The sequence below is a fragment of the Puma concolor genome, chromosome E1, assembly GCF_028749965.1.
Source record: "Puma concolor isolate L17-30 chromosome E1, mPumCon1.1.hap2, whole genome shotgun sequence".
NCBI classification, from domain to species: Eukaryota; Metazoa; Chordata; class Mammalia; order Carnivora; family Felidae; genus Puma; species Puma concolor.
The window spans coordinates 36,222,012-36,245,521 of record NC_141680.1 but is presented as its reverse complement, the minus strand read 5'-3'; the positions used below and the strand labels follow the sequence as shown (position 1 = coordinate 36,245,521).

At 37.5% G+C, this 23,510-nt stretch overlaps 1 protein-coding gene and 1 non-coding gene across 4 annotated transcripts in view; one reads left to right on the top strand and one right to left on the bottom strand.

Moving 5' to 3' along the window:
- The window catches only part of SPAG9 (sperm associated antigen 9), a 134,073-nt gene that overhangs the window by 92,778 nt on the left and 17,785 nt on the right, over positions 1–23,510 (bottom strand). For all 3 annotated transcript variants that reach the window (XM_086686951.1, XM_086686952.1, XM_086686954.1), the window contains one exon: positions 7,515–7,635. In XM_086686951.1, the coding sequence (XP_086543077.1) occupies positions 7,515–7,635 (121 nt within the window). Of the gene's footprint in view, positions 1–7,514; positions 7,636–23,510 lie in introns of those variants that run through there.
- On the top strand, positions 18,808–18,910 carry LOC112855804 (U6 spliceosomal RNA). Its single transcript, XR_015244425.1, has one exon. It is a non-coding gene; the product is annotated as a U6 spliceosomal RNA (small nuclear RNA).

Genomic DNA, 23,510 nt, shown 5'->3' with positions numbered 1-23,510 from the left:
GCAACATGAAATGCTAAAGATTTCTCATGAATTGATGATCCTATCCTAAAAACAGAGTAGAGTAACTTCAAAGAATCTCCATGGTAGAGATCTGACCTAGTCTCTGTCTTGAAGATGTTACCTAATCCATCCACGTCCGAAAGGTGGCTACTCTCCTACCTAAAGTCTCTATGTAGGAAGAGTCCATGCTTTCCCCTAGCATACATTCCTATGTATCACCTTACCTTCAAGGTTAAGAAATACTTCCTCATGATCAACCAAAACCAACAAATATATTTTCTCTAATTTAACCTTCCAAAATTACAGAAAAACAACTTGGTGTCTTCTTTACCTATACCTTTATATGTTTGAAGTAATCAAATCATTTTTTATTCTGTTCTCTAAGCTAAATCACCATAAATCCCTTCACCGTTAGTCATAAAATTAATTTTCTCTGAAACTTTAGCTCTGGATATTAATTATAAACTATAACCTTAAGCTTCTCAATAGACAACACTAGACTACAGAAATGAGAGAGTCCAAATACAGACAATGAAACATAAAACAGATCTGAAGACCACATAGGATATTACTTAATGAAGCAGAAGTAATAAAATGCTAGTGTTTGCATCAATTATCCTGTGCTTAATTTTCTACTTTCCCTCTCAGATATAGGCTCTTAAAAAAGAAACCCTTGTATAAAATTTATTAAACATGCAGAGGTTCTTAATATTGCAAAGAAGTAGATTTAAGCTAAATGAACTTAAAAAGTAGCTATTTAAAATATTTTTTAGTTTTTTATTATTTTTTATTGGGGGGAGGGGGAGAGGGGAAAAAGAGAGAGAGAGAGAGAGAGAGAGAGAGAGAGAGAGAGAGAGACTCTTAAGCAGGCTCCAAGTTCTGCGTGGAGCCTGACGTGGGGCTCAATCCCACAACTCTGGGATCATGACCTGAGTCGAAATCAAGAACTGGAACTTTCAACCAACTGAGCCATTCAAATGCCCCAAAGGTAACTTAAAAAAAAAAAAACAACAACAAACTTTCTGTATAATGTATTCCTTTTTTTTTTTTTTTTTTTGGTAAAGTTTATTTATTTATTTTTGAGAGAGAGAGAAAATCCCAAGCAGGCTCTGCGCTAGGGACGTGGGGCTCCATCTCATGCACTGTGAGAACATGACCTGAGCTGAAATCAAGAGTCAGACACTTAAGTGACTGAACCCACCCAGGCACTCCTTACTTTGCCATTTTTTTAAATCAGGAGACATAAAACTCCTAAAGCCGCCTTATTAAAAATCTGCTTTCAGCAAAAATACAAATCATCAGTTTTCTATTTTAATAAATGTAAAAATAATACAGAAGAGATTGCCTAATGACAAGAAAAAAATTAAAGTGGAAAAAGTGACTTATTACAATATTATTCAAATTCTCAGAATATTAACATTTACTGCCAATCACAAAGCCCAGGAAAGGCGCTAATAAAGCCTTTTCTTAACCTGAAGGCATTTTTTCTAAGTGATTTGAAAAACAGTGACAGAAAATATTTAGGCTCTTCTATTAACTGGTATGAATCTATACCTGGTAACTTAAAAATGGTTTCTCTTTCTTCTGTGTTGTGAAAATTCTCAATTGACCATTCACATTATTAACAGACAGACCTGGCTTATGAATAATCCTCGAATTAGAAGTCTGTCCTAATCCTCTTATTCCTTTAAAATAAGAAAATATGTACATTAATAATTTTAATACCTCCCCATGCTTTCCACCTAGTATATGCTAATACTTATAAAGTGTTTTCCTTCCAATAATAATATATGTTTCAAGGTATTTGAAAGTAACTTATTAGACTATGATCTTGATACCAAATTTAAAAAACAAATGAATGTTATTTGGGGGGAGGGGGTGGAAAGAGATAAAGGTCAGAATAAAGCTCCACCACAAATGTCATCAATTATCCAAAAATCATTTTTCCATTTAATTTTTAAAAATAGGTTTGTATTCAAAGAAAGGAAGACCAGATTCAGAGAATACTTCCTAAGTAGCTTAAAATCACTGCCATCATCTCCACAATTGAAGGGAAAGTCACCTGTTATAAATTCAAGGAGCTTAAGGGAAACAGTTTTCTCAAGAGAGAATCAAACAATAAATGATTCCATATCAGCTCTGTGTGTTAATATGTTGCTAATAATGAGTCAAAGTCATAAGTTATGATGAACAAAATGAAATATGCTACTAAACCTTACTTCTCCAATTCTGTTCATATTAAAAATGACCAAACACTATTATAAATCAAGAACCACTAAAATATTCCTCTTCCTTGCCCTGCTTCCTTAAATATATTCTAAGAAAATTACCAAAAGATAAAGAAACCTATAGGTTTGAAAAAATATTTACTCCAATATGATTCACTACACTGGAAAAAGTGTCCAACTAGCCAACAGAAATTTGCTTTAGTTTACCTGTATTTATTTTTACCCTGATTCATTCTTTCATTCCACAAAGGATTTGAGATAGCTTATAAGAATATATCCTAACAATTCATTATAAGTGTGTAAAATACAGATAAAAAAAAAAAAAGAAACAATTTAAAAATGCCAACCAGGTAAGGTCCAACAAACTAGTCCTTATGGTTGCACTTCTAAGTTTGTTCTGAGTTTCCAGAAGCCAAGGTAAAAAAACAAAGTGGCCATTAAATAATTCTCACTAGAATAAAGGAGAAAACATAGTTCTCCAGAGAAAACAAGAATTGATAATTAGATGGCATAGCTTCTGGATGATGGGTGTAGGCACACATTTAAAAAAGAATAAAGATTATACAAGAGAAACATGACAGAGTTAAGGAAAAGATACAAAGTTATACATACACTCTAACTGAAGTGATATAAAAACATAGCACATATGGGAAAAGACTAGATGGTCACATACAGCCCTTCCCCCCACGATATGGAGTTCTTTGACTGCAATGACCATATTACATAATTCTGTACCACAAACATACTCTTCTGTACCAAGCTAAATGCCAGGCATACAGTAGTATGATATTTTTAACTATCTATATTTACTTGGCTCATTTAAGGTAATATTTGGCTTACAAGACAGAAGTACTCAATATACAAAAGAACTAACGAATATAAAGTATTTTGTGATGAAGAACCCATTATGCCACATCTTGAATAGCAAGGCTGATTATAGACTCCTTGCATAGTTGTCAAGAACCGACAGGCCTTTCTCAACCCACAATTTCATTTTTCCACTCCATATATGTTTCTGATTCTTCCTTAAGGCTCACAAGACATTAACTACAAAGAAGCATTATTGTTACTCCCAGATAAGAAATCATATAAAGTGGCATTTTAAAAAATGCTTTATTCATGTTGGAAAAACCAAAACATATCCTACATAGTTCAAATTTTGAAAAGAGAGCAACTAGAAATCTCCAAAATTAAACATGACCACAAAACTGTAACAAAATTTTTATAGACTCAACTTCTCAACATTGTGAAATCATACCACAACCTGAGAGATTCCATGCTATCAAAAGCCGTAAAGTATGTCCTTTAATTCAGTTCCTATTTCTTGATGTTTTCTTGCTTCTCAAAAGCAAGTGACTACAACCAAAATTTCCCCTTTTAATACAGGAAGTAATCTTCAAAGCAGAACTTGGGACTTTCATTGTGGCTACTTTTTAAAGAGGATATGTGTCCTAAAACATATTAATCACAAGTGACAGAGAGTCTCTAAAATTAAAGACTCTTAACATACAAATATAAACATAGAAATTAGACAAGATACTGCTATCATATTGCATGCAAAAAATGGCACTAAACAGAAAAAATTGCACCCATCCCTCCTCTATTATAAATATCATTATCAGTAATTTCTGTGGCCTTAAGTTTTTATTACAGATGTTAGAAACACAAAAAATACACTCAAAACTGAAAGTTTAAGACAATACAAATATATATTGCATTACAGTAACTGTAACAATCACGATATATTCTTTTAAAAAACTGATAAGATTAAGTAGTCTGGATATTCTGTTGCCTATCATACAAAAAAATGTTCATATACTCTTTTACGTACACTGGTTTACATTTGTTTTCATCTTTTTTTTTTTAAGTTTATTTTTTTTTACAAAGAGAGATGCACGAGTGAGGTGGGGGCACAGAGAGATGGAGAGAGAGAATCCCAAGCAGGCTCCATGCCATCAGTGCAGAGCCCAACAGAGGGCTCAATCTTGTGAACCATGAGATCATGACCTGAGCCAAAATCAAGGGTCGGACGCTTAACCGACTGAGCCAGCCAGGCACCTGTTTTCATCTTTTAAAAAACATATTTCCCGTCCTGGTTTTCCAAAAGGGTAGGGAACTGGTGATACTTAAAGATTATCTCCTATCAGAGATCTAGGCCAAAGCCTACAAACTTTAAGTTATAAGATGAATACATTCTTAGATCTCACATATCACATGGTGACTACAGTTAATAATATTGCAGTATATATTTGGATTTTTAAGAGACTAACTCTTAAGCATTCTCACCACAAAAATTAAAATTAAAAAAAACATAATTCTCAGGTGACGGATTTGTTAACTTGATTGTGAGAGTCCTTTTGTAACGTATATGTATATCAAGTTGTCACACTGCACCCTTGAAATATATACCATCTTATTTGTCAATTACATCTCAATAAGTCGGGAAGGGTAAAAATATAAATGAAAAGATTACCTCCTACCACCACCTTTTTTAAAAATAAGGAGCTTTGACTCATTTAGAGATCGGAGGGAGAGAAAAACTAAGAGCGTAAAATGAAAAAACATTCAAATTATTTTCCTCCCCTAATTTTTTTCAGATAGTTAAATGTGGCAAAATAAAGTCTTGGAAGAAAATTTTAAAATACACTAAGATTTCATATTATACCCCGTTAAAGCTTAAAGAAAAAACAGAAGGAAGAGAGAAGAAAGCAACCAGATGCAAAAGAAAAATATTCCAAGATATCAAAGGAAAAGGGAGGAGACAAGCATTAATAAAACATGACTCATTAAAGCCTCAGCTCACAAGCCAAGAGATCTAGTGTTACAAGCTTTGTGCATCTGAACGGTCAATTTTGATTAACCACAGTTACAACTTCTTTTTAACTGTTATTTAGACACCAAGATTTATTTCAAACTGGGATAAACTCCCAGGGAGAGAATTTCTTGGTGGGATATTACATTATTAATGAAATTAAATAATAAAGTTTCAGATTAAATTTAGCTCAAAGACCACATCTACTTGAAGAATTTCTTCATCACTTGCCTAGAGAATTAGCAATTATTTTTTAAATGATACCTTATTTTTTTAATTACTTTAAATTAAGATGGAAAACACTAGTAATCAGTACTTCTCAGAGAGAAATGAGAAGAAAGATACCACCCAGCATGACAATTCCAAAAAAGTTGGATATGATTCACTGGACTGGATAACAAATCTTAGTTAAGAGATTGCTTATTTTGTTTATATTTACTAGAAAGGAACAGGAAGCAGGTTTTTGAAATTTTAGTAATTAAAGGGATAAAGTGTATGTGAAAAAAATTAGTAATTTATGCCATTTAGGTACTTTTGTGAAAAAAGTAGCAGTATTTCCTTTGAACGTAAGAAAAATGCTTCAGGGGAATTCTTCCTATAATATCTCCCTTATCATTCGAACAGATTACTTACTGTATGAAAGGATTCTAGACAAGAAGTTCCTTTCTAGGTCTTAATCCAAAATTTGGAACTCTTCAGGAATCAAGAGGAAAATACAGTAAGTAGAACAATGAGGTTGTCAACTGTGCCTTTAGTGTCTGGTTCTAAAATACAATACAATCTCTGATATAAAACACAATCACGTTAGGATTAAAATATTATCTCAACAGCTAATTTTTCTTCTTCTTTAACTAGAGAATGCTCAACTCTTGAAATGTACCAAAAGCTTGCGACTGCCACAAGACTGTTTCTCTAGAGGAGTGGTACTCAGCAATGTGACTCCAGTAATATATTTGTTAGTGTATGCACTGTGGAGTCCATCATCCAGCTCTCTAAGACCTTAAATTCCTGAAGTAATTTATTCTATTCCATTCCATTCCATTCCATTCCATTCCATTCCATTCCATTCCATTCCATTCCATTGCATTGCATTCTAATCCATTCCAATCCATTCTTTTCTATTCTAAGAAGGCTCTACATGCAATCTGGGGCTTGAACTCACAACTGGCTTACATGAGCCAGTCTTGATCACACTCTGAGCCAGTCAGGCGCCTACCCCCCTTAAATTTCTATAGTGGAATCACAGAAGTCATTCGATACATTCAATGTGAAAAAAGGAAAAGATAGGGCCCTCTAGGTATCTACAAGCCTAAAAGTACAAAGAGAAGACATATGGCTCATTTTGTCTCACTGTAATTGGCTTCTGTAACCAAACATTCACTGGCTCCCTTCTATGACATCTGCTTAATAGCCATGTCAGTTCTCCTTGAATTCTACAATGATTGAACTCCAGATTCCAAGCGATTCAGGATTTAGCTCTATTAGGCCATTCCAGAATGCTAGAAGAAGCAGTCAGTTATCACAGTCCAAGCCTGGTAGTCAGTGAGGTTTAGCCACCACGAATTCCTGTCCTTGACAGCAGGTGTCACTATGTAGCCTTAATGGTTGATGTAGGAAGAACTATGGGCCACCTCTCACTCCCAAGGATTCTGAGAGTTTACAGTGCTGGGAGGGAAAACTGGAGAGCTCCTCTGCCTGCCCAAATCAAACACGAAAATAGGCCATCAAGTTTCTCCCCATTTCTTTCTCTAATTTTGACTTAATTAGGTCCACTTTCATTAGCCAAAAAGAGAAATCATCCTCGGAGTTGGAAACAATAGTTATTTTTAAATCAAAAATAAGATAAAATTGTACGTAAAAATGAAATAATTCTGAAAAATGATATTCTGTTCCTTTAAACTCCCTCGGTTTTCCACTAGAAAAGAACGAAATGAAGAAATCAGTATTTTTTTTTTTAAGTAAACTCTGTGCCCAAAGTGGGGCCTGAACTCACGACCCCGAGATTAAGAGTCACATGCCCTACCAAGTCAGCCAGATGCCCCCAGAAGTCAGTAATTCTATTACACACACTTCAGAGCTAGAGTTTTTGTCACATTTTTAAATTTCAAAGCAATACAGAAAGCAATGGCACTTTGTGTAATTGATCAAAATCAGAAGAAATGATCCACATGCACACACATCAGAATCCTGAATAATGGATATAGTATAATGTTAACCACCAACAAAGGCTCAGAGCTAAATTGAAGAAGAGAGTCTTAAATGTATCTTTGATTTAGTCATTTCTGTAGACATCAGTACCATGTGAAAATGTGAACAAAAAAGGACTAAGCCTAGCTTCCAGGTCTCACTCTTCAGCCTGGGATGACAATTCCAAGCATATACTTGGAACACCAGTCAAATGTCAAGATGAGTCATTGCACTATTAGAGCCCACTCTTTAATGTGCAATTACAGAGGAGAAGTATTTTTACTTACTCTGGTCAGCATAGTTTTTTGCTTTGAGTTCAAGTTGTCTTGTTTGAGATTCTAAAGATTCCACTCGGGTCTGTAAATCCTTTTTTTCCTGTTCTTGAGAGTCTTCAAATTCAATGAATTTCTAATAGAAAAAGAAAAGTATTATTTTCATTAGAGAAATGAAAATTTTTTAACATTATCAATTCCTGTGTTTGTTGGTATCAAGAATCACAATTAGGCATTAACTACCCAGAAAGATCTCAGAATCAGGAACTTAGATTGATTTTTAGTTTCTCTATAAAAACATCCAAATATAGAAGGAAAAAGATGACACAGTAGTTTATGAAGTGCTTCCACTTCATATCATTGGCATTCCAAAGAAAATACACACATCCTACTCCAAATTTATGAATACTTTAACTAGCATATTTGCATATTCATGAGTTAAAGACATAATTTTTTACATATTGCTGTACAGAACATGTGCAACAAATGGAGAACTATAGAATGATGATGTGTCAATAAATATTTGTTCAATTGTTTAATGATTCTAGATTACCTGAACTATGGAGTTTAAATTCCTGAGAAAAAGAGAACTCACTAGAAATAACTTCACCAAAAATTCAATTTACTGAAACTGTTCTTGTCAAGAAGATTATCACTAAATCTCAGTCTCTTCATCTTAATTCTTCTATCAGTATCATTTGACATCTGATCACTCACTCCTTGAAACTTTTTTTTTTTTTTTTTTTTTTTTTAATTTGGCTTCCAGGACTTTGTTTTCCTTCTACTTTACTGGTGGTTCCTTCTTGGTCTTCTTTGTTGGTTCTTTCTGTTCTCCCCAATTTCTTAACATTCACAAGGTCAGTCGTTGGATAACTTTTTCTCTTCATTGTTTACTCTTATTCTCTGATGATCTCATCCAGTTCCATGGCTAACTATACTAACTATATGCTGACAACCTCCAAATTTCTAGTCCAGTCTCTAGCCTAGACCTCAATTCCAGATTTACATGTCCAACTGCCTACTGAACAACTTCATCTGAATGTCTAATAAGCATCTTAACCTCAACATGTCAAAGCTTGCTCCTCTTGGTGTTAGCTAGCTCCTTTAATTACTGTGGTCAATTGTTCAGGCTCAAAACTTGAGTCAGCTTTGAGTCTTCTCTTTCTCTAACACCTCATATCCAATCCATTAGCAAATCTACCTTCAGATCCAACTACTTTTCATCATCACCACCATCAGCGTGGTCTGTGCTACCATTATCTATTGCCTGGATTAAGGCCACAGCAACTGCCTCCTAGCCAATGTCCTTATTTCCACCGTTGCCCCTACAACACATTCTCAACACAGTAGTGAGAGTGAACCTTTAACAAGTAAGTCAGATGGGGCGCCTGGCTGGCTCAGTTGGTAGAGCATTCAACTCTTGATGTCAGGGTCTTGAGTTCAAGCCCCATGTTGGGTGTAGAGATTACTTTACGAAACGAATAAATACTTTTTTAAAAAGGGGGGTAAGTCAGATCAGTTTACTCCTCTGCTCAAAATCCTGAGATTACTTACGTTCTACCAAAATCTTTACCATAGCTTCCCATGACCAACACAATCTACATCATCCTCTTCTACTCTTCCTCTCCCCACCCCACCTCCCTCACAGTCTAGTTCAAGCTTCCCTGAAGAACCTTTGCAGCTGCTTCCTACAGTCTGGAATCTCTTCCTCCACATATCCAATTGGCTTGCTCCCTCCTCACCTCCTTAACATCTTTGTTCAAATGTCACCTTCTTACTAAGATTTTCCATGTGGTATTTAAAACTGCAGTTACCCAGTCCCTACTTACCTCTCTGCTTTTCTTCTCTCCAGCACTTACTCTCATCTAACATACTATAAATTTCGGTAATTATTTATTATCTGCTTTGCCTCACCAGAATGTAGACTCCATGAGGGTAGGGATTTTTGTTTTCTTTGCTGTTGTATTCCCGGTACAAAGAATGATGACAGCTCAAATATTTGTTAAAGAAATGAATGAATAAACAAATTTTAAAAAAACTTTCAGAGTAAAAAACTGAAGCCCCTATAGAAAAATATAGAGTTCACAAGAAAACTTAGATATCACTAAATACACCCTAGTTTTAATATGAAATTTCTTGTTCATTACTTGCTTTATCTGTCCTGAAACTTTTCAGTCACTATAGTGGACACTGTTTTTTGTCTGCACACATTGCCCTCCTTTGTAACTTCTCTCCAGTTCCACGCTAACTCTATTCAGTCCACATAATTTAATTGGTGAGGACTCCATCTCCCTAGAGGTGGGCATATGACTTGAGCCAGACAGGTCATTCTTCTCCAGGATACCTGCCAGTTATTAGAAAGAATACTACCTCTTTTCCTCTGGAATCACAAACTCTTAAGAATTTATTAGCAGGCTTAAGCTGCAGAGGGACATCTTTTTTCCAACATACGGAAAGAACGAGCCTGAGAAATGAAGCCAATATAAAGAAAAACAAAGAGCAAGGAGGAATAAAATCCTAATCAAAGGTACTATTTGAGTCCTAGATTCAGTAGTTCTTGGAGCCAGCATTTTCCAGTCGTTTTTTTTTTTTCAGTTACATAACCCAATGCATTCCTATTTTACATAAGCTTATTTGAGATGGTTTCTAGCATAAGAAACTGAAAGAACCCTAACATACTCATCTACTTTCCCTCAAGAGCCATTTGATTTCCTTATATTAGAGAACATTTTCCTGATCTTTGGACGTTTGAAACCTATAACCTCGGAAACATTGGTTCTTAATCATCCAGAGGTCCACAGACCCATTTGGTAATTTGATATATCCATGAACCATGTTTCCCCATAAAAAATGCCTGCATCCAACCCGAGTTCTGCCTATTTTTTCTCAGAGACTCAGGGAGCCCTTAAGTCCTTCCACAAACCACACATTTAGCACCCATGCCCTATACATTTTATTAACATATTCCATATTTGTGAGGCTTCTGGGAAGCCTCAAACCACCATTGTTTACTTTTCCAGAATACTAACCCAAAGATGACCCTAAGTAAAAGGGGTAAAAGTTTCAGTAAATGTAAGACAAGAGGCAACTGGACAAATCATTCATTCATTCATTCATTCATTCATTCAAAAAATGTCTCCTATCTACTCTGTGCCGGGCACATGGAACATGACTGTGATTACCACACTATCCCTGCCTTCAGAAGGTGTTCACTGGCTACAAACTGAATGCAAACAGGAGATATAAAGGTTATGTCGAACAGAAAATCAATAGCTATACAATAGGATGTTGCTGATGAAGTCTGTATAAATTATTTCAACATTTTGCCAGAGGACACAAGCAAAGACTAAGAATTAATAAGAAAAAGTAATTATTTTTTGGCCTGCTTTGAAAATGATGCTCCCATGGCTAACTGAACTGCTATATCTGGGTTAAGTAAGCAGAAATTTTAGGCTTCTTTTGTGCTATGGATAAAAGGCTGTTTTAAAGAACAGACAGTAGACCTGAAATCATTATTGCACTATATGCTAATTTGGATGTAAATTTAAAAAAATAAAATTAATTAAAAAAAAAAAGAACATACAGTAGATATTTACCAAGTAACATTTAAAATGATGTGCTACTGGGCACCTGGGTGGCTCAGTCGGTTAAGTGTTTGACTTTGGCTCAGGTCATGATCTTGCAGTTTGTGAGTTTGAGCCCCGCATCGGGCTCTGTGCTGACAGCTCAGAGCCTGGAGCCTGCTTCAGATTCTGTGTCTCCTCCTCCCTCTGTCTCTCCCTGTCTCTCAATAATAAATAAACGTTAAGAAAAAAATTTTTTAATGATGTGCTACTGAACTTCTAACAAAAATCTTTACCACTAACAGATTGGTAGTTGCCAGGAGCAGGGGGTAGGGGTAGGGGAAAATGGGTGAAGGTGGTCAAAGGGCACAAACTTCAGTTACAAGATGAGTAAGTTCTGGGGATGTAATGTACAGAATGGTGATTATAGATAACACCACTGAACTATACATTTGAAAGTCACTAAAAGAAGATTTTGTAAGTTCTCACCACAAAAACAAAAACTAATTATGTGACATGATGTTAACTAACCTTACTTGTGGTAATCATTTTGCAATATATACATATCTCAAATCATTATAGGGTTGCCTGGGTGGCTCAGTGGGTTGGGCATCTGGCTCTTCGTTTCAGCTCAGGTCATGATCTCACGGTTGGTGGGATCGAGCTCCGTGTCGGGCTCTGAGCTGACAGCTCAGAATCCTGCATAGGATTCTCTCCCCCCCTCTCTGCTGCTCCCAGGCTCACCCTCGCTCTCTCTCTTAAAATAAATAAATATACATTTTTAAAAAATTCATTACACTGTACACCTTAACCTTCCACAATGTTATACATCAATTATTTCTCAATAAAGCTGGGAAAAAAAAAAAAAAGCCTTACTACTATTCTGCCTATTCAGAACCTCTGATAGAAGAAACATCATCATGAACACACAGCTTCATGTTTGCTTTGTTTCTTAGCGACCCAGTTTGGCTACAGAAGGGCATGAATAATCCATAACTGTTTAGCAGTCACTACACTACTATCTGCTTACTGTACAAGCATTATTTACACCTACCTAGATGATTCATGTTTCAATATTGTTCACATTTTTTTATGACTACTGAGGCTTTATATCTATATCACCTCAAGTAAATACAGCAAAAGAAAAAAAAAAGAGACCCCCCCCCCCCCCCGCCCCAAAATGACGTGACAGTTCACGGACTGGCAGGGCTATGTATCTCCAAATGTAAATCTCTTGTTTCTGCAGTTTCCCTTCACAGGAAGGGACTGGCAATAATGAAAATATTGCAAAGCAAATACATAATGCCAGTCCTTTCCTTCAAGCAAATTAAAACATAAACTTAGTACAAAACGAACTACCATCTCTCACAAGGGTGTATATGTTTGTTTTCTCTCTTATTCTAAACAGCAGATCCTAAATTAAGCTTTTTGGAATCATGAACTCCTTGGAGAATCTTATGAAAATAGATCCTTTCCTCAGGAACACAAATATATGAAAGGTAAAACTACGCAAACTTAGTGCATCTTCAAGGTCTACAAGAAATCAAGAATGATTTTCCACCATTTATAAAAACAGTGAATGTTGATTTCTTTTAAAATCATCTTTTAAAATTCTCTCTGTTCATAAAAGTCCCAATTTTAAATGTGTTATTATATCTTGGTTTGGAAATGTACATCTGCCACCCTCATTTAAAATACTAATGATGGGGGCAGGGGAACGCCTGGGTGGCTCAGTCGGGTAAGCACCCGACTTCAGCTCAGGTCATGATCTCACGGTTTGTGAGTTCAAGCCCCACATGGGGCTCTCTGCTGTCCTTGCCGAGCCCACCGTGTCTCTCTCTCTCTCTCTCTCTCTGCCCCTCCCCCACGCTCACGCACGCTCTCTCTCTTTCTCTCTCAAAAATAAAGAAACATTATAAACAAACGAACAAACAAACTGATTAAAAATTGAAAAAAAAAAAAAAAAGAGAAGTATAAAATGGGGGACTAACTTGATACGAGAGACTATGGGAAAACCTTCCTGAGACATTTGAGCTGAGACCTGAAAGATAAATAAAAGTTCATCAAGCAAAGAGAGGCTGAAAGAAACCAAGGGCATCCAGAATGGCCAAGCTCAAAGACAAGTTAAAGAGGATGGCTGGAGATGAGGCTGGACAATTAAGGACCAAATCCTACAGGACCTTGCAGAATACTGGATCATATCAGAGATACTGAACTCCACTCCTCCTTTGGAAAGCTCAGTGTGAGACCATATGGGAAATTCAATGGAGGGAGCTGAGGGAGTTTGAGAGGAGAACCAGGGTGTGTAAAGGGAGAGAGACCAAAGGTCACCACAATAGTCCAAATGAGAGAGGATTATGAACAGTGGCAGGGAGAATGGAGACAAGGATGAATTCAAGATAATTTGTTGGAGGGAAAGTATACACAATTGGTGACTGAAAGAACGTAAGGGAGAAGAGAGAAGGAAAAATGAGGAAAGAAGACCGATTTCCGGCTTAACCAATGATGGAGCTGGTGATATTGCTTATCTGAAATAAACAAAGCTACAATAGCCAAATTATGGAAACAGCCTCACTGTCCATCAATTGAAGAATGGATAAAGAAGATGTGGCATATATGTATACACTGGAATATTACTCAGCCATAAAAAAAGAATGAAATCTTGCCATCTGCAACAATGTGGATGGAGGTAGAGAATATAATGCTCAGTGAAGTAAGTCAGAGAAAGACAAATACCATATGAATTTACTCATAGGTGGAATTTAAGAAACAAAATGAGCAAAGGGAAAAAGAGAGAGAGGCAAACAGAGAAACAGACTTGGTAACACTTGTGATGAACACTGGGTCATATATGGAAATGTCGAATCATTATATTGTACACCTGAAATTAATATTAAACTGTACGTTAACTGGAATTTAAGTAAAAACTAAAACAGCAAAGGAAGTAGGTAAAAGTTAATATAATACAATTGATATATATTTTTTTAATGTTTATTTCTGAGAGACAGAGCATGAGCGGGGGAGGAGTAGAGACAGAGGGAAACACAGAATCTGAAGCAGGCTCCAGGCTGTCACCACAGAGCCTGACTTGGGGCCCGAACACATGAACCGCGAGATCATGACCTGAGCTAAAGTCAGATGCTTAACCAACTAAGTCACCAGGTGCCCGTAAAATTGATTTTTTTTTAATTGATTAAGGCAACTGCCCCTTGGGATTTTTATCTGTAAATAAGTTATCTCATTATTTGGAGTGTAACTAGCACAACCCACCTGCAGGTTAGCAATATGGATCACAGGCTTTAAAGAATGTATGAGAGCGGTGTTATTTTTCATATATTCTTTAAGGACTTTGTTATATGTAGTATGATCCTAAATTTATATACTGGAGGAATAAATAAGCAAAAGAAAAGATGTGGAAGCATATATTAAAACGCTCATAGTGGCTATTTAGCAGTGGTGGGATTAACGGTGATTTTATCTTTTTTAATAGCCCTTACCCTTAAGTAGCCTAAAGTTGCATTGTTTGTTGGGGTTTTTTTCGTACAATAAATATGTACTATTTACATATTTTAAAAGAATAAAGGAAAGTGGAAAAACGCGTACTGAAGGCCTATACCTCCTCAATGGTAGTGAAGCTAAACATGAACCTTCATTTACATTTCAGATTAGAAAAGTTGCCAAATTAAACACTAATATTACTGCTTAACTAACCAAAAATGATTATGGGTGTTTTTCTAAATACAATTAATCAAAACCATACTCTGAAATAGGATACTGAGAGAGGAAAATCAGTGTGAAGGGAGAATTCCACTTTAATTATATACAGTTCATGCTATATGCCATGACCTTACACTAGATCTGTTGAAGTCGAAAGCTACAATACAGGGTGGAGTATGTCAGCACTAGGATATAGAAGTGTGGATCCATCCCAGAAAGACTCTAAAAAGAATGTAGAAAATAGATTCATTTTATAGATATCATTCTTTCCTATAAAGGTACTTACAAGAGAGTTCCAGTTACAACTAGATTTCCTTTTATCAACCCAAATCTGCATCTAATGCTGTATTTTTACAGGACTTGAGGCTTTATCACAGCCGGAGACATTTTGAAGGAGGGGGCGGGGAAAGTAAGCACATGCTCAAAAACAAAGTAAATGGATACTAAAAAGAAGCCTATTGGCAGGGTGCCTGGGTGGCTCACTTCGATTAAGTGACTTTGACTCTGGTCATGATCTCAAGGTTCATAGGTTCGAGCCCCGTGTCGGGCTCTGTGCTGACCGCTCAGAGCCTGGAGCCTGCTTCAGATTCAGTCTCCCTCTCTCTCTGCCCCCTTCCCTGCTTGCACTCTGTCTCTCTCTGTCTCTTTCTCTCTCCCAAACATAAACAGTATATATTATTTTAAAAATAGAAGCCTATGGGCATTCATAATTGATTAAGTGTGACTTTACTTCTTGCCAGTGGAATAACTTCATGAAGCTGGTCTGCCTCCACTACATTTAGCAAATGCTGGGGTTAGGGCAATATCAAAATCAAGGCAGGAGAAGGGCAGTTTTTCAAATTACAAAAGCATCCAACCCTGGAAAACTCTAGCTACTCCCCTCCAGCACGGGAGTCTGTCAGAGCCACTCAGGTATGTTGCTGTGGAGTACACATCCCTCCCTTCACCCCTTTTTGTCTCCCTCTTTATGTCCTCTGTCACCAACACACTTCTTTAAAAAAGTGTGCGGTGGGGAGAGTAAGAGCCCATGCATATATGGCTTTTGTTTTAGCATGTATGATAAATCCCTCTTCACTAGATACCCTTTGCCCCTCTCAATTACTAATCAGCCAACAACACTGACATTAACTTCAGACAGAACTCTCCTGAGAGCAACTAGACACTGTTAAAAAAAACAAAAACAAAAAACAAAACAAAACAAAACAAAAACTCCATAGACAATACAGACTTATGTTAGGATCTAAAAAGAATAAGCTTTGTGATGAGGCAAAATGGTTTCAAGTCCAGATGGCCTATAGGGGCTGTTTTTCTCCACTGTTGTGGAGAAAAAAACAAATGAATACTTTGAAAAGCTAAGCTCACCAAGTTTAAAACAAAACAAAACAAAAAAAAAAAAAACAAAAAAAAAAACCCTAGAGACTGTTCCTAATTGGAGTAAAGATTCAAGAGCCAAAAAAAGAAAAGCCCTTAAAAATAGTAACTTTGAGGGGCACCTGGGTGGCTCAGTTGGTTGAGTGACCGACTTCGGCTCAGGTCATGATCTCACAGGTCGTGAGTTCCAGCCCCACGTCGGGCTCTGTGCTGACAGCTCAGAGCCTGGGGCCTGCTTCAGATTCTGTCTCCCTCTCTCTCTGCCCCTCCCCCACTCGTGCTCTGTCTCTCTCTGTCTCAGAAATAAATAAACATTTTAAAAAATATATTTGCTGGGGCACCTGGGTGGCTCAGTCGGTTCAGCGTCCGACTTCAGCTCAGGTCACGATCTCGCGGTCCGCGAGTTCGAGCCCCGCATCGGGCTCTGGGCTGATGGCTCAGAGCCTGGAGCCTGCTTCTGATTCTGTGTCTCCCTCTCTCTCTGCCCCTCTCTCGTTCATGCTGTGTCTTTCTCTGTCTCAAAAATAAAAAAACGTTAAAAATAAATAAATAAATAAATAAATAAAAGACCACATATTTAAAAAAATATATATATATATATATTTGTTTGGGGTGCCTGGGTGGCTCAGTCAGTTGAGCAACCGACTTCGGCTCAGGTCATGATCTCGCAGTTCATGAGTTCAAGCCTCACGCTGGATTCTGGCTGACAGCTCAGAGCCTGGAGCCTGCAGCCTGCTTCGGATTCTGTCTCCCTCTCTCTCTCTGCTCCTCCCCTGCTCGCACTCTGTCTCTCTCTCTCTCAAAAATAAAAATAAATAAAATAAAATAATTTTTAAAAACTATTTTTATGAGACAACTGAGAAATGTGTATACTGATTAAACATTAAATATTATTAAGAAATCATTTATTGGGCACCTGAGTGGCTTAGTTAGTTAAGCGTCCAACTCTTGATTTTGGTTCAGGTCATACATGAGCTCATGGTTTGTGAGACTGAGCCTCTCTCTGTCCTCTCCCCTGCCTCTCAAAATGAATAAATAAACTTTAAAAAAAAGGAATAATTTGGGACGCCTGGGTGGCTCCATCAGTTGAGTGTCCGACTTCGGCCCAGGTCATGATCTCACAGTTCGTGAGTTGGAGCCCCACATCGGGCTCTGTGCTGAAAGCTCAGAGCCTGGAGACTGCCCCTGCTCATGCTCTGTGTCTCTTTGTCTCTCAATAATAAATAAATGTTAAAAAATTAAAAAAAAATTTTTTTAATCAAATAAGTATGTACAAAGGCACATGTACAAGAATATTCATTGAAGCACTATTTGTAATAACAGATAAAAACTGGAAGGTAATTCAATGTCCATCAACAGATAGTGGATAAATACATTATGACAGAGGCATATGATGAAAACTATGTAATTAGAGAGCTGGGGTGAGGATGGGGCTAAAATGGGGGAAAAGTGGAAGTCTAAAAGAACTAGTAAAAGTTAGTAGTAACATCCCTAATACATCCCCAGTGCCATCCCAGAGCACCCAGGTGGTTCTTCTGTCCACCTACACAGGAAGTGTGTTTTCAGAATAAACTCAGTAAGAGAGATGCTAGACAAGGAAATACCGGTAACAAGTAGGTGCCAAATGGAAAGAAATGAAGTAAGTAAAAATCTACATACCAAGTAGCAATACTGACCGTCCCCTTCCCATTCCTGCCCTCACCCAGATTCTCAAGTGACTCGGCTTCTCTATCACTCACTCCCCCTGAGAATATCTTTCCTTGGCAAAACTCAAATACCTCTGAGATATAAGACCATGGGATACTGAAATCTGGGTTCCCAATAGGCAATAAACTGCTTCCAGATACACAAAGCTTCTGGCCCTCCTTTTTTTTAGTGCCTCACGCTTATAACATGAAGAGATAATTAAGGGTTATCAGGCACTTGAAGCTCAAACCTGAAAAAGAGACCAAAACTATCAGAAAAAAAAATGGGACTCTGAGGAAACAGACAAAACAGGGAACAAATGAAAACTATAATTAATATACTCAGAGACCAAAGAAAACTCACTGCATCCATGAAACCGGAACAGTATGCTATTTTTAGAAAGAGGTGGGGGCAGGGGAAGAACAAGAACAAGGAAGAGCTCTTAGAGATTATAAAAGTATGAACTGAAGAATAGAGCACTTTGGCCTATCTTTCGTGTACAAACTATACCTTAGGTAATTGAACAGTTGATAAGGGAGAAGTTCTCTTTTATAAGAAAATCAGGTAAAAATGCTGAAGGAAAAACTGAGTTAGAATAGCACCATTTCCCAATCCTTAATGAAATAATAGGGAATATCCAGTCACCATTCAGATTTTCCTGGTTATCTCATGAATGTTCATAGCCAGGATCCAAAGTCCCTACGTTGCATTTGGATGATACATCTCTTAGGACTCTTAAAGTACAGATTCCCCATGCTCACTTCAGCAGCACACATAAAACAGAGAGATAGGGGACGCCTGGGTGGCTCAGCCGGTTGAGCATCTGACTTCTGCTCCGGTATGATCTCACTGTCTGTGAGTTCGAGCGCCGCGTCGGGCTCTGTGCCGACAGCTCAGAGCCTAGAGCCTGCTTCAGATTCTGTTATCACCCTCTCTCTCTGCCCCTTCCCTGCTCATGTGCGCGCTCGCTCTCTCTCTCTCTCAAAAATAAAAATAAAATAGAAACATACAGAGAAAATTAGCATGGCTCTGTGCAAGGATGACACACAAATTTCTGAAGCATTCCATATATTTATGTTAACTGTACTGGAATTAAACTTTTTTTAAAATAAAATTGGGGCACCTGGGTGGCTCAGTTGGTTAAGCATCTAACTCTTGGTTTCAGCTCAGGTCATGATCTCACGGTTCATGAGATCAAGCCCCACATCAGGCTCTGCTGGCAGTACGGAGTCTGCTTGGGATCCTCTCCCTCCTTCCCTTTCTAATCTCCCCCCGCTCTCTTTCTCTCTCTCTCTCTCTCAAAATAAGTAAGTAAAACTTTAAAATAAAATTTAAAAATTAAGTACAGGGGCATCTCGGTGGCTCAGTCAGTTGAGCATCCAACTCTTGATTTCAGCTCAGGTCATGATCCCAGGGTCATGAGATCAAGCCCACCTTGGGCTCCACGTTGAGCATGGAGCCTGCTTGGGATTCTCTCACTCCCTCTGTCCCTTTCCCCTGCTCACACACTTACTTTCTCTCTCTCTCTCTCTCTCTCTCTCTCTCTCTCTCTCTCAAAATAAAAAAATTGGGGCACCTGGGTGGCTCAGTCAGTTAAGCTTCTGACTTCAGCTCAGGTCATGATCTCACATTTAGTGGGTTGGAGCCCCGTGTCGGACTCTGTGCTGACAGCTCGGAGCCTGGAGCCTGCTTGGGATTCTGTGTCTCCCTCTCTCTCTGCCCCCCCTCACTTGTATTCTGTCTCTCTCTCAAAAATAAACATTAAAAAGAATTTAATAAAAATAAATAAAATTAAAATTAAAAATTAAGTACAGGTTCCCCAGTGACGATCATATAAGGGAATACTATAAAGCCACTGTAAAGTATAATTTTGATCTATCTAGTCATAGGTTGTTGCCAGTTATGAGTAAATGAAACTGAACAGGCAATTCACAGAAAAGGAAGGGAGAATAAATGTAAGAAAATATGCTCAACCACACTAGTGATCTGAGAAAAGCAAATTAAAACAAAAGCTTATTTCACAAATATCAGATTAGAAACTAAAGCCAAAAAGTCTGAGTGTGTCAAGTGTTGGCAGATACAGGAAAGTAACTCTTACACACTCCCAGTTGGAATATAAATCACTACACCCCATTGACAAGTTCTGTGGCCATACCTAGTTAAGTTTACAAATATTCTAAAATCTGGCAGCTTATTTTAAAGTATGTATCTTTGAGAAGCTCTTACATGTCCACTGAATGTTACTACAGCAGAGTTTGTAGTACATAATGTGGTAATATATAACACAGGAAATAACTCAGAACTTTCATCAATAGAAGGATGGATAATGGCATACGGCACATTCATATGACGGTATGCACAGCAGTTAAAACAAAAGAACTAGATATATATGTATGTATCATCATAGACAGGTAAAAAAAAAAAACAATGAATAAACAAACTATAAAATTATATGAAAATGTAATAATATTTAGGGAAAAAATACTTATCCCAAAAAAATCCCAAAGCAATACGGCACATAATTTATAGATGATCTGTAGAAAATGTCTAAAAAAAAAAAAAAAAGATAAAATATACACCAAATTCATAGGTCACCTTTATTTTCCTTCCAGTACCACTGCCCTTCCAGAAGGCAACTTTACCTTTGTGTTTAATGTTCTGTATTTAAAAAAAAGTTTTTTTAATGTTTATTTATTTTTGAGAAGGATTGAGACAGAGCGTGAGCAGGAGAGGGGCAGAGAGAGAAGGAGACACAGAATCCCAAGCAGGCTCCAGACTGTGAGCTGTCAGCAGAGAGCCCGATGCGGGGTTCAAACTCAAGAGCCGCAAAATCATGACCTGAACTGAAGTCAAACACACAACTGACTGAACCAGCCAGGTTCAGCCAATGTTCTGTATTTTTTATTTATGATAAGTATCTTAAGTAAAAATAAACAGCTATGGGTGCCTGGGTGGCTCAGTCTGTTTAGCTTCCGACTTCAGCTCAGGTCATGATATCACAGTTCAGGAGTTGGAGCCCTGCATTGGGCTCTCTGAACCAAAATCAAGAGTCAGATGCTTGGGGCTCCTGGGTAGCTCAAGTCAGTTAAACGTCCAAATTTGGCTCAGGTCATGATCTCACAGTTTGTGGGGTTGAGCCCCACGTCATGCTCCTTGCTGACAGCTTGGAGCCTGCTTCAGGTTCTGTCTCCCTCTCTCTCTGCCCCTCCCCCACTCACAGTGTCTCTCTCTCTCTCTCTCTCTTTCTCAAAAGTAAATAAACATTAAAAAAATTTTTTTTAATCTTCAAGAATCCACAAAAAAATCTATTAGAATAAATAAACTCGGCAGGATAAAAGATCGATATACAAAAATCAAGTGTGCTTCTAAACACTTTCAATGATCAGAAAATGACATTAAGCTGCAATTCAGTCAGCAGTGCATCTGACTCTTGATCTTGGGGTCATGAGTTCAAGCCCCACATTGGGGGTAGAGTTTACCTTTAAAATAATTATTTTTTTTAATGAAATTAAGGAAACAATTCCATTTATGATTGTATCAAAAAGAACTAAATGCCTAGACATAAATTTAACAAAAAAAAAGTAAAACTTTTATTCTAACAACAACAAAACATTGTTGAAAGAAACAAAATTTAAATAAATGGAAAGCCATCCCATGCTCATGAATCAGGAGACCTAATATTGGTAAGATGACAATAGTCCTCAAACTGATCTACAAATTCAACAAAGTCCCTATGAAAACCCAAGCTGCTCCTTTGCAGAAATTGACAAACTGACCCTAAAATTCATATGGAAATTAGGGGGACCCAGAATAACCAAAGTAATCTTTATTTTTGTTTTGTTTTGCTTTTACCAAAGTAATCTTTAAAAAGACCACAATTGGAGGACATGCTCCTCAATTTCAAAACTTATTACAAAATGACAGTAACCAGGGCCCCTGGGTGGCTCAGTTGGTTAAGCGGTCAACTTCAGCTCAGGTCATGATCTTACTGTTCATGGGTGGGTTCGAGCCCCGTGTCAGGTTCTGTGTCTACAGCTCAGAGCCTGGAGCCTGCTTCAGACTCTGTGTCTCCCTCTCTCTCTGCCCCTCCCCTGGTCACACTCTGTCTCTCTCAAAAATAAATAAGCATTAAAAAAAAAAAAAAAAATGACAGTAACCACAACGGAGTGGTATTGGCTTAAGGACAGCTATATAGATCAAAGGGCTAGAATTAAGAGTCAAGAAATAAACCCTCAGATTTATGGTCAATTGTATTTCAACAAGGGTATCAAGAAAATTCAATGGGAAAAGAACAGTCTCATCAACAAATGCTACTGGGGAACTGAATTTCCACACGCAAAGGAATTAATTTGAACTCCACATATAAAAAGTAACTCAATGGGGCACTGGATTTCAGCTCAGGTCATGATCTCATGGTCATGAGATCGAGCTCCCTGTGGGCTCTTGGGATTCTCTCTCTGCCCCTCCCCCGTTCATTTTCTCTCTCCCTCCCTCTCTCTCTCTCTCTCTCTCTTCCCCCCCCCCCCCAAAATAAATAACTCAAAGGCCAATTGGCTGGCTCGGAATAGCATCGAACTCTTGGTCTCAGGGTCGTGAGTTTGAGCCCCATGTTTCAAACAGAAACTGGAACCCTTTGCCAGGGTTTCTGGAGAGATTGGTCCATATATCCATTCAGACTACTGTTAATTTAGGGGCGCCTGGCTGGCTCAGTCCAAAGGGAGTGCGGCTCTTGATTTCAGGGTCATGAATTCAAGCCCCACATTGGGTGAAGAAATTACTTAAATAAACTTAGAAAAAATAAAGTAAACAAAAAAACAAGTAAAAAGACAACCCACAGAATGGGAGAAAACATTAGCAAGTTATATATCTGATAAGAGACTTGTATATACATATAATGGAACATTATTCAGCCTTAAAAAGGAATGAAATTAGAATACATGCTACAGAGGGATGAGCCCTAAAAACATGCTAAGTGAAATGAGTCAGACACAAAAGGGCAAATATTTCCATTTACACCAAGTACCTAAAGTAGTCAAATTCATAAGAACAGAAAACAGAATGATAGTTGCCAGTGGCGAGAAGGGAGAACCAGGAACTACAGTTTCGTTGGTATGGAGTTTCAATTTCAGATGATGAAAAAGTTCTAGAGATGGAAGGAGCTTCCGGTTGCACAATGGGAATGTATTTAATACCACTGAATTATGCACTTAAAAGTGGTTAAAATGATAAATTTTATGTTATGTATATTTTATCACAATAAAAATGTTTAAGGAAAAAATATGTTGACAACTATATAAAGTGAAATTTTCACAGAAAGAAAAAATCAGGTTAATCTAATTAAATACATGCAGTCTGTTGAGGGAACGAAAATTTTCTTTTTTAAAAAATGTTTATGTTTCTTGAGAGAGAGACAGAGCAAGCAGGAAAGAGGCAGAAAGAGAGGGAAACAGAGAATCCCAAGCAGGCTCTGAGCTGTCAGCACAGAGCCCAACGTGGGGCTTGAACCCACAAACTGTGAGATCATGACCTGAGCCAAAATCAAGAATCAGACACTTAACCAAGTGAGCCACCCAGGAGCCCCAGAAATGAAAATTTTCAAAGTCAACAATATTAATACTATCAGTTGATTAGTATCACTAAGAAATGAAGTAGTCTTCATAAACATATTATTAAG